At 39.6% G+C, this 17,932-nt stretch overlaps 1 protein-coding gene across 2 annotated transcripts in view; it reads right to left on the reverse strand.

Annotated features, from left to right (window-relative positions):
* OPN3 (opsin 3) overlaps nucleotides 1-17,932 on the reverse strand; it is a 48,865-nt gene that overhangs the window by 18,042 nt on the left and 12,891 nt on the right. The window contains exon 1 of one of the 2 annotated variants that reach the window (XM_081299001.1): nucleotides 17,304-17,737. The exons of the other annotated variant lie outside the window; for it this stretch is intronic. Within the exon in view, the coding sequence (XP_081155127.1) occupies nucleotides 17,304-17,493 (190 nt within the window). The 5' untranslated portion in view covers nucleotides 17,494-17,737. Of the gene's footprint in view, nucleotides 1-17,303; nucleotides 17,738-17,932 lie in introns of those variants that run through there. 2 annotated transcript variants of the gene reach the window in all.

Below are 17,932 nucleotides of genomic sequence, written 5' to 3' on the forward strand. Positions count from 1 at the left end.
CAGCTCCAACACAGCATGAAAGTTAAAACCTTCTCTATGGGTTAAAAAATTATTATTTCAGGTTAGTTTGAATGGATTTATGGCTGCATTTGCAAATACAGTCCCAAATACTTGTAGTACATCAAAAACTGAGAGCTCCCTTAACAAAAGGACCAATGAATTTCCAGAAGAGGATCAATGAGAGGCAGTCCTCATGGTAAATTGCTAAGAGCCATAGCCAAGTAGTATGATGCATGGCATTTTTGGTTGAGGGGTGGCCAGCAAGCTATTGAGATGATATGATTATGTTAAAATCTGCATTCATATGGATATTGGACTCCTGCTGTCCATCTAGGCCTGCTATGGGACTCCTGGAGAGTTCCCATTGGTTGGGGAGGTGTGGCAGGAGGGAATTCCGAGGAATGTGTCCTTAGGCAATTTTCCCGGGAGTGTATGGGGCATTGGCGGCAGTTTCAAAAAATAAAGTTTGTTCCTGCTTGAGTGGCTCGTGATTTTGTGCCCAGCCAGACTGCGGCAGTAAATCTGTGGGCTAGCATCTCCTCATTCAAATGTCTCTATAGCTGACTCAATTGTTCTTACACTACCCTCCAATGGTATTTCTTGTGTATTGAAAAGGAAGTACCTTTTTACTCATTAAATTTATTGATTTTTAAGTAGCAGGAGCAAGGCAACTACCTGTTGATGTAGCTGGTAAAGCACATGGTGTGGGCCTCCCTGGGTACCAGTGCAGTGGCTCAGAAATCATTCTAGGCGTCTCTTCCCTCTATTATCTTTATTTTTGTACCAGATCTCACAATCTGTGACCCCTCCAGCTTCTTGTCTTCCTATAGCCCCATTTGGACAGATATTATAGTTTTAGACTATTTACCTTGCCTCTGAATTGACACATTTTAGCCTCCTTTTTCTCTAATAATTGGCTAATTCCGAACACTCTAAACAAGGGAAAAGTTGGTCTCTTCTCGGGATGAGTTCCCATTAGAATCTATTCCTTATTTCTGACTCTGCTTATCAGAGAAAGATATTGAACAAGCGGGCTCAAAATGGGGTAGAAGGAATGAGTAATTATTACACTAAGGGACATGTATTTTTTTCTGTTGCTATAACAAAATGCCTGAGTCTAGGTTCTTTATAAAGAAAAGAGGTTTATTTACTAGCTCACAATTTTGAGGTTGCAAGTCCAAGCAACATGGCACCTGTTCTGGCAAGGGTCTCCATAGTTCTATCACATTATAGCAGATGGCATTTGTGATGGAAATGACACAGAGGGAGAGATTACTTGGCAATGTAGGAAGCCAGAGTAGGGGGACAATCTTGTTCTTTTATAAAACAGTTTCTCTTGTGGGAACTAACTGGGGTCCCATGAGTACTGTTAAAGGGCAATAGCTCTAGTAACCTAACTTTGTGAAGTTTCCACCACCTCCCCAACATTGCCACACTGAGAATGAAGCTTCTAACACATAAACCACTGGGGAACAAACTACATCCCAACCATAGGAGGACCCAAGGAATATCCATTGTACCAGAATCTGCAATTCTAGTAGGAAAGGGTGGTTTGAAAATAGAGCAAATTTTCTATGGTATTCCTTAGGTTTAGGAAGAATGGCAGACATAGGCACAGAGAACCAGTCTCAATTTTTTTTTTTTTTAAAGTACCAATGGAGATCTTATGGTAATCAGAGAATGCTTTTCTAGCAGGACCTGGTCTCTGAACCACTTTAGGAACATGTTTGCTTCCTTAATTTTCCTTTTTGTCTATTTTCTATATCATGTTCGCATTTAAAACCAACAGGCTTTTCTTTTGAAATGTTCATCTCTATGCCTCAGACCATTCCCACTATTTTTAGTGCAGGCTCACATCCCATAAATGACTGCTATCATCCTACCCTTACTCCCCCCTGCCCTTATCTGACCTCTGTCATCCTCTTGTGCACTAAATGCTAGATTAATAATTGATGACTCAGTTTATCTCAGATCTCCTTGACCCAGTTCACAACCCCCCCTCACTCCCAACTGTGGGCCTTGAGCATTTGTCTCACTTCTCAGAAAATGATGGTTCTATGACTGTGGTCACAAATCTCCAGCTGCTATTCCTGTAACCATAACCACAGACTTACAGGTGGTTGGTTCCAACCTGTACCTGTACCCTCACTGGACAGGACCCAGCTTATTCAACTCAGAAGCAAAGGGATATTGACCTCTTGGAGCCAAATGAGGTCAATGTGAGTCAGGAAACAGAGATACATTGCTTGCACTGCTCTCCCACCACTTGGGCTGTTTCAAGCTGCACTAGTTTCATGTAGCCTTATTGAAGATAGCCTGCAAGATCAAGCAATCCCTGTTTTTTGTTTGTTTGTTTGTGTGTGTGTGTGAAGCTGTGGCCAGATCAGGGGTGTAGCCTCTCACGTTTGGCCTCCTCTCTTCCTTGCCTCTTCCTCTATTCCCTCACTTTTGATTCCCTAGGATTATACCCCCCAAATCATTAGTAGTATGCTTTATCTTAGGCTTTATTCTGGGTGACTTATGTTAAGATAATCATCTTATTTCCATAGGATTCTTCTGCAGAGTTCCCTCTTCTTAATGAGCTAGCTTTCAAGGAACTCTGCCTATTTCTTCCCCTACCTAGACAACCTTGTTTTATTTCTAAGTGCCTTAATGCATGCAGTACTCTACTCATACATAAAACAGACTATATTTTCATGACTGCTGTTTCCTACTTACTATATTTTAGTATCATTCTATGTATTCTTGTCTTGTTGCTCCAATTAAATTGTAAATACCTGAGGGTTAAAAACCATGTCTTTTGTATTTTGACATTCTCCTTGGCACCTGGATTAGTTGAGAAAGGATTAGTTTATAATGGTTCATTATGAACTTATGTATGTGTAAACCATATTTCTATATACTGAGGTAAACATGGTCACCTCTGTAATCATACACTAAGGTGAAATGCTGCTTAGAAAAAGCCATCGTCAGATTTCAATGAAAAGGAAAAACAGTACCAATGGAAAATAGCAATATATTAGAAGAACATAAGACCGATTTCAATATTTTTCCTAAGGGATCCCTATTTCAACTAAAAATACTATTTCACAGTTATTACATTATAATTTTTGACTATTAAAAAATCTTTCCTCATTTTTATGGATGATATAAAGTCAAATGTTTTTCCTATTAGATTTGTCATTTCTTATTCTCTAAACACAATAATACATTATAACACCTCATTTCATTTATTTTAATTTTTTAAGTTCTATTTCATATGTTTTTCTCATCAAATCTTTGTAGGCATGTGAGACAAAACAGCTCATTGTTTCCAGTTGATTATGATAGTTAACTAGCCAAAGGCTACAAGATTAATAAGGATCTGCTTGGATTTTCTGATTGCTGGTCCAAAGCTCTCTTAAAAAATTTTTCAAGAAAGATTAGACAAAGCAAATTAGTTGTGATCAATGGAGGAGCTTTAGGTCTTCTTAATTCCATGAAAAAAAATTCAACGTATGAATAAATTATGTAATAATCTTGTGACCACTTGCCTGCAATAAGTCTATTTTCTAAGTATTCCTTCCTATATTATTATCTGGCACCAAGAGAAGAAAATTTGATAACACAGAAGAGCAAATTTTAAAATATTAGGAAGGGCTGGAGGTGTAGTTCAATGGAAGAATACTTGCCTAGCATTGAAAGGGTAAAGTTTCTAAGCTGGAAAGTTTGAATTAAAATGTGAAAGATTAGGTACTATTAAGTTTCTCTGTTACACCCAGATTCCTGAGATAGTTAAGACAACGCCCTACTGGCCATTCAGCCTAGGGCCCTGTGCAGTTCGTCACAAGGCCCGAACCAATCAGTTTGAATGTGTACCCAGTTTAGAAGTGACCAATCACCCCTGCCCAGCCTGTTCCCGCCAATGAATGGACTAATCATGTATCAGAGTTGTTGTTCAATTTTCCCGTGCCTCATGATGATTTGTTCTGATGTATGCAAAGCCCCCCACCCTCTCCAAAAAGTGTACTTAAGCTCTGCTTGACCTCTGCTCTGGGCTCCGGGCTGCTCTCCCTTCTTGAGTGAGCATGGAGTCCCAGCGCGCTGGAATGGATCCAATAAATCCCCCTTGCAATTGCATGAAGCTAGTCTCGTGGTCTCTTTCTCCGACGTTTCGCCTGACCCTTACATTTGGTGCGTTGGCCGGGAACTGCGCATCGCCGGACAGGGAGACCTACGAACTGCTTTGGGGGTAAGTAAGGCGCCTTTCTCTCTCTTTCTTTCTCTCTCTCTCCCCTCTCCTTCTTCTCCTTCTCTCCCCCTTGTTCTTCTTTCGCAATTGCTCAGGTGCGATCGCTCAGGTTTGGTCTCTGGCGGCTCAATGGTGGGCGTAAGTCCCCAGAGGGCATAAGCTCTCAGAGCCTCGGGTGGGGTTGGCAGTGTGTGTGTGTGGCTGTCAGTGGAGAGCGTAAGCTCCCCCTGGCGGTGACTGGCAGACGTGCCTCAGGAGTCACAGGCCACGCCCCCAAGGGACGCTTTGGGGGACTCGGGGTGACGGAGGTGCTCCCCATCAGGTAGAGGGGCGGATGAACCCTCCTCGGTGTATTTTACTGCCAACCCGTCTGGTTTTGCCGGCAACTCTTTCTGTTGAATTCACTGTCTGTCTTTAATTTTTGCTTCTGAATTTGTGTTAAACGTTTACTGTGTGTCCGCGTTTGCATCACGTTTGTGTTGTCTCCCTGCGCTTCAGAGTGGCCCACCCTCGGAGTTGAATGGCCCCCAGGAGAGTCCCTCCTGTTTCAGCCAGGGCCGCATGGCCATCCAGATCATGGTGATCTAACCCTTCAGGACCTCTGCGAATCTCCTCCTGTATGGGTGGGGTCTGCGCAGTCTGCCGGGAGGATTCCGCGGTATGGCGGATTCATCCTGTCCCTGTTCCTCCTGGCCCTTCCACCCATCTGTCCTCTCCGCCCGTGGCCGTCTCCCCTGGGGGGGGGAGGGGGAATGCTCCCGCAGGTTTGGGGGATGGGCGGACGGAATCGGGGGTGAGGTCCGCGGGGGACCGCCCCTCCTCCCCCTCCTCTGCCGGCAACCAGTTGCCACTGGGCCCATTCGCACCACAGCAGAGCGGGCGGAGTTGGCGGGGGATTGCCCCCCCCCCCCCCCCCCCCCCCCCCCCCGCGAGCAGAAAAAGCGGCTCTGGAGTACCTGGCCCTCTCCCTCCTTCGTGGGGGTAGAAGGGACCGGGTCCCCAAACCCCCCCCCCGAATGTTACAGCCCTCCCCGGCTGCAATCACCAAATCCCGGCGCAAAAGAATCGAATGGGTCTTCCTCGAGTCGGGCTGCTTAAAAATGAAGCCCAAAGCAGATGATAGATTCCAACTAAGGTTAATACTGAGACTAGGAAAGCGATGTTTTCTCTCCCTCCCGTAATCAGCTTGAGTGCAAATAGAGATGCTTGCTGGAGATTTAACAACTTTGACATCTCGCTTTGACTTTTCTCAAAGCCCTGTCCTCATTATTAAATTGGTGTTAATTGGCTTTAGAGATGTTTTATTGGGGAAGCCTAGCACTCGAATTAACTGTAAGCAGAGGATGGGCTTTTTGGGAGCTGGCTACTAAAAAGTTAGGAAAAAAAAAAAAGCCTAGTGCCTAAGGTCAAACCAAACTGGAGGAGATAATCTTGCAAGTGAAAGGGAAACTGAGGAATTCCCAGCAGCTGCCAGAGCCATTTTCGCTTTGGGGAAAATTTCCTCATAATTTCCCTGCACTTAAGGATTACTCCACCTAAATGCAGTAAAGTCAGTCACACTGAGACCCTTGATTTTATACTTATAGTTGCCCCTACGTGAAAATATCTGGTCCACCTGTGGGAAAGTCTATGGTGCCACTGATGGGAGTCATAATTAAATGAGAGTTCAAAACCTGGAGGGATATATTCTTATCTGGTTGTCTGATTGTTTCTTAAAGATAAACTAGGTTAAATGTGTGTCTAAAAAATAATTTTTTTATTGTAACAATCTGGTATTTGAATGGGTTTCTAAAGCATTGCACTATCTTGCAGTTAAAAGTTGGGTTTAAGCAATTGTTTAGTTTGATTTCAGATACTTCTAAAGAGTTTCAATTTTTGAACTGGGTAGCCTAAGGAGATTTCACTAGGTATACAGTGCATTGATTTGGGCAAGGATAGTAAATTATGATTTGGTATCTGTTTCTCTGTAAGATTTAGGAAAAAAGTGTTGAATTAAAACGTTGGTCTGGCTTATTGAAATGACATTAATTAGCAACAGTCTTGGGAATTTTCAAAGCTTAATTTCAGATATGCATGGTAGTGTGTGGTTCTTCCTAAAATTTTTTAGGCAAATTTAATGTAACTTAATGCTACTTTAGGAACTTCAGAACAAGGAAAGTGGCTTAGAGGTCCTAAAGAAATTTCTTCTGATGGTAGAGATCCTATTTCCAGTTTTATGTGAGCAAGTTTTTCTAGTGTAAAAAGATATAAAATTTTGGGAATTGCTTCTTAAATTTGTATCATAATTTTCAACATCCAAACCTGGAAATATGACTTATGGCTAAAATGCCTTAGGCCTAAAGTATCTGTTCAAATTAGCAGTTTTTCCCTGCTCCTTCCAGACCTTAGCCAGGGCTTAAGCTGATATGCAAACAGAAGCAGCTTGGAACTCAGGCCCAAGGAAAAAAAGGTAAAGGTATCTTTTTATGGGAACTCAAACTAGATTAAAGGACTTTTGCCTTTTCTTAGATTCTATGTTTTTTTGAGCTCATGATTTTTATCCTACAGACAAGTTAATGTTTTTCTGATAAGTTCTATTTTTTGATCAACTGGAGTTTTTTTAAAACATTGCAATGGAGATTTCATCTGCGAAAAACTACGAGGCCTTTATTATTGTTATGTGTGCACACTCTTGTTATGTGTTGTATGTCGGTATGTCTGTATGTGTGTATGTCCATATATCCTGCAGTGATATGACAATTAACAGATGAGGAGCGCTCATAAAAAAATTAAAAATGGATCCAAATATCTTTGATTCACGTGATTCAAATGGTTCAATTTAAATTTGGTAAACAGATAAAAAAGGAGGTCTTAAATTAAGCTTATAAGTTTTTCTAGGTGTTCAAAAAGGCCCTAATAAAATGTTAACTCTGCTTAAATTAAAAAGTTTACAAGTATTGTTTCAAGATGTGAACAGAAGGGGGTTAACAGATAGAAAAGAGAAACTAGAAGGTTCTAGGTATGGATTTAATAGAGAAAAAGTGTGTTTCTGGTTAAGAGTTTAAGTAATTAAGAGGATTTAAGTAAGTGATGAAAAAGGTCTGTGCAAGTTGGTTATAAATAAGTTTTTGAGCAAGTAATCTTAAAGAAATTAAGCAGCTGGTTAAACAAGTGCTATTGTTTTAGAGAATTATGCTATGTTATTTCTTTAAAAGCCAAACTTGGTTAGCATAAAATCATCAATGTAATTGTGATGTTACTAATGTGTTCATATCTTCCAGGTATACAAGTCTGTAAGGTAGAAGCTTTACAAGCTGGTGTTCTAAAGTTGTATGGTAATTTTAGGTTCAAAGAAAAAAAACAAACATGTTGGAGATTCAATTATATCATTTGTGTTCTATAACTGGACTTGTTATCAATAAGATATGGATATGTAAAGTTCTATGTTGCTTTCTACACTGAGACACAATTTAAATGTATTTTTAAGTTAATGAGAGCCTAATCTGGGTAAAGGTTTTATTGTAAAACACAAAAGTGCTTTGCTACTTTCCCACAAGAGGTTAGAAGCTTCCAGCCTTCCTTTAATTCATGTTTTAGATGTGATATTATGTTGTGTTAGCTAATATTCATGTGAACTTGAGCAACAATTTATGTAAGTTTTGTAAAATGATGTCTAAAAAGCAAAGATCAGCTTTAGAACTATAGTATTTAAGACTTATGAAGAGCCCCGCCTTACTTGAGATAAGGCTCTATGTCCCAACTCACTGCATGTGAAAGTGACTATGAAAGAAGTAGGCCAGATTTCAGTGCATTTAAAGTTGTGCCCAAAAGTTGGTTTTTGTCACGATTGCCAGGATATCAAACAGGGGATTATAATGCATAACTCTGCCAGAACTCAAGGTAGCTATTACGTAAACTAAATATGTTTTTATCCTAGTTAGTTTTGTTTTGAAGTTTGCTTTTAGATGGTCTAAGGATTGCCTGTTAATTTTTTTTAAGAGGTACTGCTTTAAGAACTCACAACCTGGGTTAACTTAAGATAAGGAGTTATCACCTACAGGATAGAGAGATAGACATATAAGACTGTTGACTTATTTGCTAGATGTTTAAGATTAAGTTTTAAAATTAAAAATTTGGCTCTTGCCCTCTGAGTCAGTCTGAATCAGGGAATAGGGAACTTTTTCAAAGGGCTCTGCAACTCTAGGCCACATAACTTCCCGAGCAGGGAGATTAATGAGACCAGTGGAGGACAGAAGGCCAATCAGTGCATTTGCTGTGAAGAGGAGGGTCATCAGAAAAGGGAGATATCCCTGATGCTTCCGAGGGAAGCCACATGGTCAAGCAAGGCCTGGACCCATCCTAGCGCAAATGGCACTAGCAGAACTGAGAAGCTGCTGTGAAGTTCCCGAGGACTTCCCAGAGACTCAGCTGACTGTTAACAATAGGAAGAAACAGAAGTCAGTTTGACTTGCTTCATCTTAAACACTTAGCAAAGACAGTCAAAGCCAAAGCACAGCTGTTCCTGGACATCTTAGATGATAATAATAGTTAAATGTAACTTCCATAAATAAGTAGACTGGAGGCTACAAAAGAGATTCTTAGACAGAAATGCCTGATAACTGTCAAAGGGACTGCTAGAGTAGTTTTAGTCTAAGGCCTTTATTTCTAACCAACGCAGGTAGGCTTGATGTTTGCTAGTATGGTTATTCAGCCCTGAGTAGCAGAATTAAAGATTTCTCTATTAGACACAGAGGTCATACTAGCAAAGGATTTTGAAGGATCAGATGGCATTAGATTATTAGACTATATCTTAAGGGAAAAGACATCTGTAACCCTAAATGTTGTGTTGACATCCCTGACATTTCTGACAATGTGACAAATATCCTTGAAGATTTACATGCTCAGATGGAAGCCATGTCCTCAGCAACTTTGTTGTGAAAACAATATCTTAGCTCTTAGTTCCTGGTACTGCCTGATGGAAAACATTGTTAATCTTTGTCTTGGTCATTATACTCATTGGCATATTCCTGTGCTGTGGCATTTATTACTGCATCAATATGGTTCCAGTACTAATGAATTCTTGTTTCTCTTATAGACCACCTACCACTCGAATGGCCCTCCAGCCTATTACTTCTCAATTGGACTTTTAGCATGGACCACTCGATAGACCCGATATTTCTAAGGGGGACTCCAAACTGCTTGCCCCACACCGTCCCTTTTCAGCCTGAAGAAGCCAGAGAGATCCTCTTCGTCCCCCTTCCTCACAGCAGTAAGGAGTTCCCAAATTAGAGGGGGGAATGAAGCCAGATTTAAAGTTAGGTAGTCAGTGTAGTTAGATAAATCAGGGTCTAATACCGAGTGAAATCTAAAATGGAGGCCATGCTAAAAATGATTCCAGGAAACACAGGACAACCCATGGTAATCAGAAGGCAATATGCTCCACCGACAGAGATGAAAAATGAGACTCCCCAATAATTATGATTCATTACTTTTAAGATTAAAAGTAGTCAGAAAAAGGAGTGGGGAATGAAAGGGTAAAGTTTCTAAGCTGGAAAGTTTGAATTAAAATGTGAAAGATTAGGTACTATTAAGTTTCTCTGTTACACCCAGATTCCTGAGATAGTTAAGACAACGCCCTACTGGCCATTCAGCCTAGGGCCCTGTGCAGTTCGTCACAAGGCCCGAACCAATCAGTTTGAATGTGTACCCAGTTTAGAAGTGACCAATCACCCCTGCCCAGCCTGTTCCCGCCAATGAATGGACTAATCATGTATCAGAGTTGTTGTTCAATTTTCCCGCGCCTCATGATGATTTGTTCTGATGTATGCAAAGCCCCCCACCCTCTCCAAAAAGTGTACTTAAGCTCTGCTTGACCTCTGCTCTGGGCTCCGGGCTGCTCTCCCTTCTTGAGTGAGCATGGAGTCCCAGCGCGCTGGAATGGATCCAATAAATCCCCCTTGCAATTGCATGAAGCTAGTCTCGTGGTCTCTTTCTCCGACGTTTCGCCTGACCCTTACAGCATGTGTCAGACCCTGAGTTCTATCCCCAGCACTGAAGGCGGGAAAAAATGAACATGAGTGAATCTAAGAGATACCTAATTAAATTTTTGTTCAGTCATTTTATAATTTATAAAACTCTCAAGAGAACCCACAGCTTAGGTTGTACAGCAGGTGGTACCAACACCAATTTCATTTTAAGTCACTTTCTCTTACCATGCTGACTCAAGTGGAAAGTATTGAAACAGAGGATCAGTATTATTTCTTTCCCAAAGATGAAAAGCTTTTTGTGTGTGCATAAGCAACTAGAAAATATGATAAAAAGAGAGTGGAGATAAAAGGTAAGAAACTTGTGAGAAGACATAATTGCTAAATAACATGGAGAATGCAATAGTGGAACAGAATGCTTGATGTTTATAAAACTAATTTGTCAGATAGGTAGTTGTGCAAGAATAAAAATAAAACTTATCTTCTTGGTGACCATGGTTGGGTATTTTGAATGGATGAGAAAATATAATTTCCTTAAAAGGCTTAGTCATCTTGATCTGACAATGCCAAAGGAAGAATAAGAGAAAAATTCCAGGTTGGGGAGGGAAGTTTACAAAAAGTGAGGTATATTGCCCAAGGCCAGAAAGCAAAACTTGTAGGTGTTAGAGTAAGGTGGATTCCTTGAACTACTAGCATTCTACTATTTCCAGCTTATTTTTCATGTTGTCTAATTTGGCTCAGTGTGGATTTAACTTTCTCTCAACCCTGAATTTAAAAACCTCTAGATCAGAGCAGTAGGTCTCTTTCTCTTGGTACAAATACTACTTCCAAAGACCAGCTCTTGAAATAGCCAGGTACCAAATCTCCCAGGAGATTGTTAAAAATGCCAGTTTCAAGACTTGACCCTCCAAGACATGAATCCAGTAGGCCTGGGATGGAACTTGGGAATCTGTTAAGACTCCATTTTTTCTTTTTTTTTAGTCAGTTCTGGGGATTGGACCTAAGGCCTCTTGCCTGCTAGCTGTACTGAGCCACATCCATAGGCACCATCTGATTTTAACTGACTTTGAGAATGATTGGTCAGATCTCCTTAAGTATTATCTCATGGCTATTTGCTCATTTCCCAGCATTTTTCTCCAGTGCAGACACAAAAGTAATCACAACAGGTGTCTCAGAATCCTTCTATGTCAATACTTCCCCAAGATGCACTGCAGATTCCTTTTGATTGTGCAGTCAGCACCTAAACTAATCAATGTAGAGGGGTGGTCCCCCCTCATCTCTGACAGCACATTTCTGTTCTATCCCCCTGGGAGTCTATGCATCATGACCTCTGTCCTTTGCAGCAGACCAACAACATTGCTATTCTCTGTTTGTATAGACAGTGCTCTAGGACTAGAGACATTTAAGGACCTCATTATTCTATGGAATTATTCTCCTCAATAAAAAGGCTTTCACACATGTGGCAGGGTTTCAGTAGTTTAAAATTTCCTTCTTTTCTCATTGTGACATTCTTTTCTTTGCACATTTGGGTTTTTGTTTGTTTGTTTGTTTGTTTGTTTCTGTTCTGGCTTCTCTTTTTTATCCTAAGAAGTCTATAAAAGATACAAATTTGGGTATGGTGGTAATCCTAGCAGCTAGGGAGGGAGACTAGGGCAGGAGGATTACAAATTCAAAGGCAGCCTTGGCAATTCAGCAAGGCCCTAAGCAACTTAGCAAAACATGTCTCAAAGATAAAAAGAGCTGGGTATGTAGCTCAGCGGTAAATCTCCTCTAGGTTCAATCCCTGGCACCAAAACGGGGAGGGGGGAAGAAAGAAAGAAAAAAGAAAAATAGGAAAATAAAGGAATTTGCCTCAAGCCCCCAGAAGGGAGAACAGTGTCTATATATATATGTGTGTGTGTGTATATATACATATACATATTCATTTTTATATACAACTGGAGTTTACTCCAGGCAAGGAAATAGCACCTATACTAAAAATCAGTGCTACCTGCCTTTTATGTATTAAATCTTTCATTATTTAGAGATCTTTCTAAATCAACATTTCCTTATCCCTTGGCACCTGAAGACTTTCAGGAAAAATCCTTGGTTGCCTCAGTCTGGGCTCTAAAAATTGCTTGCCTTTTTTCCTATCATGCTCAGGACCTGCCAACGAGGAGCTTGTAAACTGCCCCCACTTAAAAACCAAATTGAATGGTGGGTTTGAGGTAACATTTCATAAATAGTACTGCAGAGAGTGTCATGCACAAAGCTACCCAGTGAGAAAGCCAGTGAGGGTGACAAGATAAAGAGCAGTTTTCCAGTTTATGTAGGCAGCTCTGATTTTCACAAGATTTTACTTATTCAAAGCTTTCACTCCTATCTTTCCCCTTGTCTTTTGCAAAATCTTCTGTTTCTTATAATTCAACAAGCTATAATAATGCCATGTTTTTTGGCACTGGGGGCACAACATTTCAGTAAATGGCTGAAAGCAAGGTCATTTGAAAACAAGGTCTTAGAAATCTGAGAAGCCTTGTTTGCCCAGGAGTAGACAATTACTCTGACTCCAGAGCCCAGTGGGAAGTATTGGGCAGATAGTTTCATCATGAAAAAGGAGGCAAAGTGGAAACCGATGATACTTCTTCATTTTCTCCTATGATGGAGAGCAAATTGAAGCCTGATGCACATTAAACTTATGGCATTTTCTGCATGAATAAATGTTCTGGGACAAATCACAGCTTAAAAGCAGACAATCAACAAGTCAGAGGTGTCTAAATCTTTGTTAAGTATTTGAGTAGTCCTAATGTGTAGGGCCCTGAGCTTAATGCTGTGAAAGCCAACTCATAAGCTATCGTCCTTAATGTAGAGTGGGAAAAGCAACACAAAAAGACAAACCAGGATACAAAATTGTATAGTTGAAATGCCTAATGAGACATACAGATGGAACATCATAGGAACTCAGGGAGCGGGAAGGTCTGAGAACTGGAGAACTGGGAAAGCTTTACATAAAGGAGTAGGACTGAAGAAGGTCAAAAACAATTTAAAAATTTGCCCAGCATATATATGTCTAGTAATTCCATATTTACTACTTTGAGCAGTGCTGTTTAGAAAAATATGCTATGAACCAAATAGATTACTTAAATTCTACTAACAGCCACACTTAAAAAAATATAAAAAGGGCTGGGTTATGGCTCAGTGGTAGAGCACTTGCCTCACATGTGTGAGGCACTGGGTTCAAATCTCAGCACCACATATAAATAAATGAATAAAATAAAGGTCTATCAACAACTAAAAATATTTTAAAAAGTATAAAGAAATCTATTAATTCTAAGAACATTTAACAGTTGCAGACAGCATGCTTGCGTCTTCCCCCAAATGCACGTTGAAATCTCAACTTTCAGTGACATCTCAGTATAGACTGGCAATGTTTCAAGAGCTCCAGAGATGTGTGTGACTAATAGTTACTATATTGATCAGTATAGCCCTAGATCAATTCTGTACTTTGGGTAGGAAGAGATATTATAAGGATATGCTTTGAAACATTGATTATATTAGAGTGAAAACCAGGAAATAACCTGATGTTTGTCAAGAGAAGGAAATGAATAAAAAAAATTGAGCAAAAGGACTGAAGCACTGCTTAGACTCACATTAAATTCATGTTTGTGGTGACTTCTGGGAAGGAAGTGAGATGAACTGAGAAAAGAAATACGTAGGCATGGATTTTATCTGTAATACTTTAATCCTTAAAAGATGGATTAGAACATATCTAAAAATATTAATACTTGTTCGTGTTGCAGGGTAGATACGTGGGTACTTGTATTATCATTTGCACTTTCCTGCATTTAAATAATTTATAAAACAAAACATTGAGGATATGGAAGTAGCAAGTAGAAGACAATTCGAAGGCTGGCTGTTTAAATAAAGAATAGAAAAAGGAGTCACAAGTCAAGGGACAGTTGGGGATGGTGATTAGATTTCCAACTGTTGGAAATGATCCAACACTGAATGAGAGAAATGATAGCCAAAAAGCTTTTATATTCCTTGCATATCTGTGATAGTTCAACTTTGCAGCCTCATTATGGGGGAATGTTGATGAAGCAAAGGGTTTTATAGAACAAGGGAGTAATGCTTTGGAAACAGCAATGATACTCAATGTGTACCTATTCTAGCATCTGGTCCTGGGGTATTTGGTGTGTTAAAAGAAAGACAAATGGGAGAGGTGGAGAGTTAGGATCCTGGGGGACATCCAGAGTTCAATTAAAGTAAGCAGGTAGAGAAAATGTTAAAGAGATGTTGAAGATTTAGAAGAGTTTACAGTTTCTGAGGTGAGGCTCTAGAGGTTACATAGGAGGAGTTCAAGACTGGACCAGATCAAGAAGTACATGAGCCATAAAAAAAAAAATGTGATTCCAATCATGGCCGACTGGAGAGGTTTTCCCCTTCGCCAAGGAGGGACCTCAAGAAAGATGAGAGATATGATGGGATTCATTCTGACCATCTTCTAGAGAGCAAAGTGTTTGCAAGGTCTGGGTCCTGAATGAGTTACTCAGTGGTATTTTGATTTCTAGAACATATGCTTTTTCTGATTTCACACCATGCACATTTGGATTTCTTTCAGTTTATCACTTTTCTAACAGTACTGTGAGGAGGGACAATAGAACATTGTGATCATGGACATTACGTTCAGGTTCTATATCCACTTTTTGTGTGACTCCGAACAAGTAAATATCTTGGTATTTTAAGTTCCTTACTATAAAACAGGGTAATAATAATACTCAAGAACCCCACAAAGTTGGGATGAATACTGAGGTAATTGATATGCAATTACCTTATAATAGTACACTTATAATAGTACCTGCCATATAGCACTCTGTAAGTGTGGCAATGGATGTTATAATTCATGTATACATCCTTGAGAGAATTCTTGGCAATATAATGCTAGGATGAGGAAGTACACAAAATTTTAGTATTTTCAATACAACTTTCAAAATAGCCACCAGAACAGAAATTAAATCCCTAATCACATATTATTGGATATTTACTTCATTCCTTCTTATATATGTCACAGTATATGACAACTCATCTCTAGCCACTCTGCAACTGATTAAAGTTGTCCTCTATATACCTACTGACCCTGAATGCAATTGATAAATCATTAAAACATTAGTTCACTCCACCTCTTTGCAATATTATCACTTTGAACCAGGCTCTTGTTGAAATTCCCTGTGGTTTCTATAACATTTTTCATATATATGTGATATGTGTGGTGTGTTTGTGTATATACATATATATCCCTTCTACCCCAGTACTAGGAATTGAATGAAGGTGCACTTTTTGAGACAGGATCTCTCTAAATTAGAGATTGGCCTTGAACTTGGGTTTCTCCTGCCTTAGCCTCCCAAGTCATTGGGATTACAGGCATGTACCACACAACTGACTCTTCCTCCTATATTATATGCTATTTCTATTCTATATTTATTTTCCTTAAGGAAAAAAAATGAATTATCTATGTAACCAAAAGTTCAAAGTGGCAATTGTTTTAGCCATAGTTGCCCAATAGAAAAAAGATGTGAGGCACATAACTAGGGCCTGAAATAACGCCATCAGGACTTTGTATTCCTTCTTGCATCATTGGCTTGCATTTTTTTTTTTTTTCCTATTTGGACAGATCTTAAGACAGATTCTCTGGTAGTCAAGGTATTGGCAATACCTAATTCAAATCCTTGATTCTTCATAAGCCTAGGAGAAAATAAATAAATAGAGTGTACTTAGGAATTCTAGAAAAGGAATCTTTCTAACCCAGAACTAATCCAAAAGCAGGAGTTACTGTGTTAAATTCAGGCTGGGCACTATGTCTATATTCCCCCTAGGTCTATATCTACCAGCTCTTTTTAAATTTTCCTGCAGCATTCATGTGCGACCAACCATTGAGTCATGCTGAGTTAATCTTCTCAATAATTCTCAAACCTGTCCTTTGCTCTCCAACTATTGACCTAATTTAGATCCTCACCATCTCTTGCCAAATTACTATAATAGCCTTATGTCTAGACTCTCTGTCTGCAGTCATGCCTCCTTTGTAATCCTCCAAACATAGTGGGTGGGGGTGTGAGGATAGGGAAAAACACACACACACAACACACACACACACCCCTCAAATGTAACCAGTTCAATTCCTTGTTTAATAACATTGTTTCTCTACTAGGATAAAGTCAATAGTCCTTAGCTTGACATGCAGAGTACTCTAAGACCTTCCAAAACCATATACTGATTATCTTGTATGAGCAAAACCAAATCCATTTGCTTTTCTTCAAAACCTGTTCCCAGTCTTGGTTAAATGTATCACTCAATCAAATACCAAAGATGAAATTTTAGTCATTTTCAACTTCCTATTCTCTCTCTCTTATGTGGGACATATACTCATTCTCCAGAAATTAGGTATGGAACCACCATTTGACCCAGCTATCCCTCTCCTCGGTCTATACCCAAAGGACTTAAAAAAGAATATTCTACAGGGACATAGTCCCATCAGTGTTTATAGCAGCACAATTCACAATAACTAAACTGTGGAACCAACCTAGATGCCCTTCAATAAATGAATGGATAAAAAAAAAAGTGGCATATATACACAATGGAATATTACTCAGCAATAAAAGAGAATAAAATCATGGCATTTGCAGGTAAATGGATGGAGTTAGAGAAGAGAATGCTAAGTGAAGTTAGCCAACCCCAAATAACCAAATGTTGAATGTTTTCTTTGATATAAGGAGGCTGATTCATAGTGGGTTAGGGAGCAGGAGCATGGGAGGAATAGATGAACTCTAGATAGGAGGGGAAGGGAGGAGGCATGGGGTTAGAAATAATGGTGGAACATGATAATCATTATTATTCAAAGTAAATGTATGAAGACACAAATTGATGTGAATATACTTTGTATACAACCAGAAATACGAAAATTGTGCTCTATTTGTGTAAAAAGAATTGTAAGCATTCTGCTGTCATATATAAATAAAAGTAAATAAAAAAACAAAATCATTCTCCAGGTCCTCTATTTCTACCTCCAAAGTGTTCTCTGCTTCTTTCATTTCTATCACCCTGCCCTACCCAGGTCTTATCACATGCTTCCCCCTTACCAATCACCTGCATCCAGTCTCTGTACCTTCTTCCCAGCCTCCTACACACAGCCACCAGGGTAGCCTCTGAAATACAGGTCTTAGGAAGAAAACACGTGCACAGTATGTTATCCACTGAATGAAAGTCCCAACCTCGTTGGCCCCTATCCCATATGTCCTGCCTCTCCACATCAGTGCAGGCTCTCCTCATGCTTGAGCCAGGCACGTCATGTCCATGATACCTGTATGCTTTGTTTCTGCCATTCTTTTTGCACAGAATGTTTTCCCACACAGCAGTCTGTGGAAATCCTGTTCAGGGCCCAGTCCAAATACCTTTGCTTTTGTGAATCATCCCCAGATTTCCCTAGTCAGACAAAAGTCATTTCTTTGTGCATCCATTAAAGTTTATCTACACCTATATTATAGTGATTACTACAGCCTGATTAAAACAGTGGTTACTTGTGCAACAATGTCAGTCCCAATAGATTGAAAGTTGCACTACTTAACTAATTCTGTAATTTTGAGAAAGGTATTGAGTCATATTTCTCATTTTACATGAAAACATTACTACCCTTGTGGGGTTATTTGAAAACATGTAACAATATAGTGAAGAAATACCAGTTTCTGAAATATTGGACTTAATCTGATTG

The sequence above is a fragment of the Spermophilus citellus genome, assembly GCF_964194105.1.
Source record: "Spermophilus citellus genome assembly, chromosome: 6".
Lineage (NCBI taxonomy): Eukaryota > Metazoa > Chordata > Mammalia > Rodentia > Sciuridae > Spermophilus > Spermophilus citellus.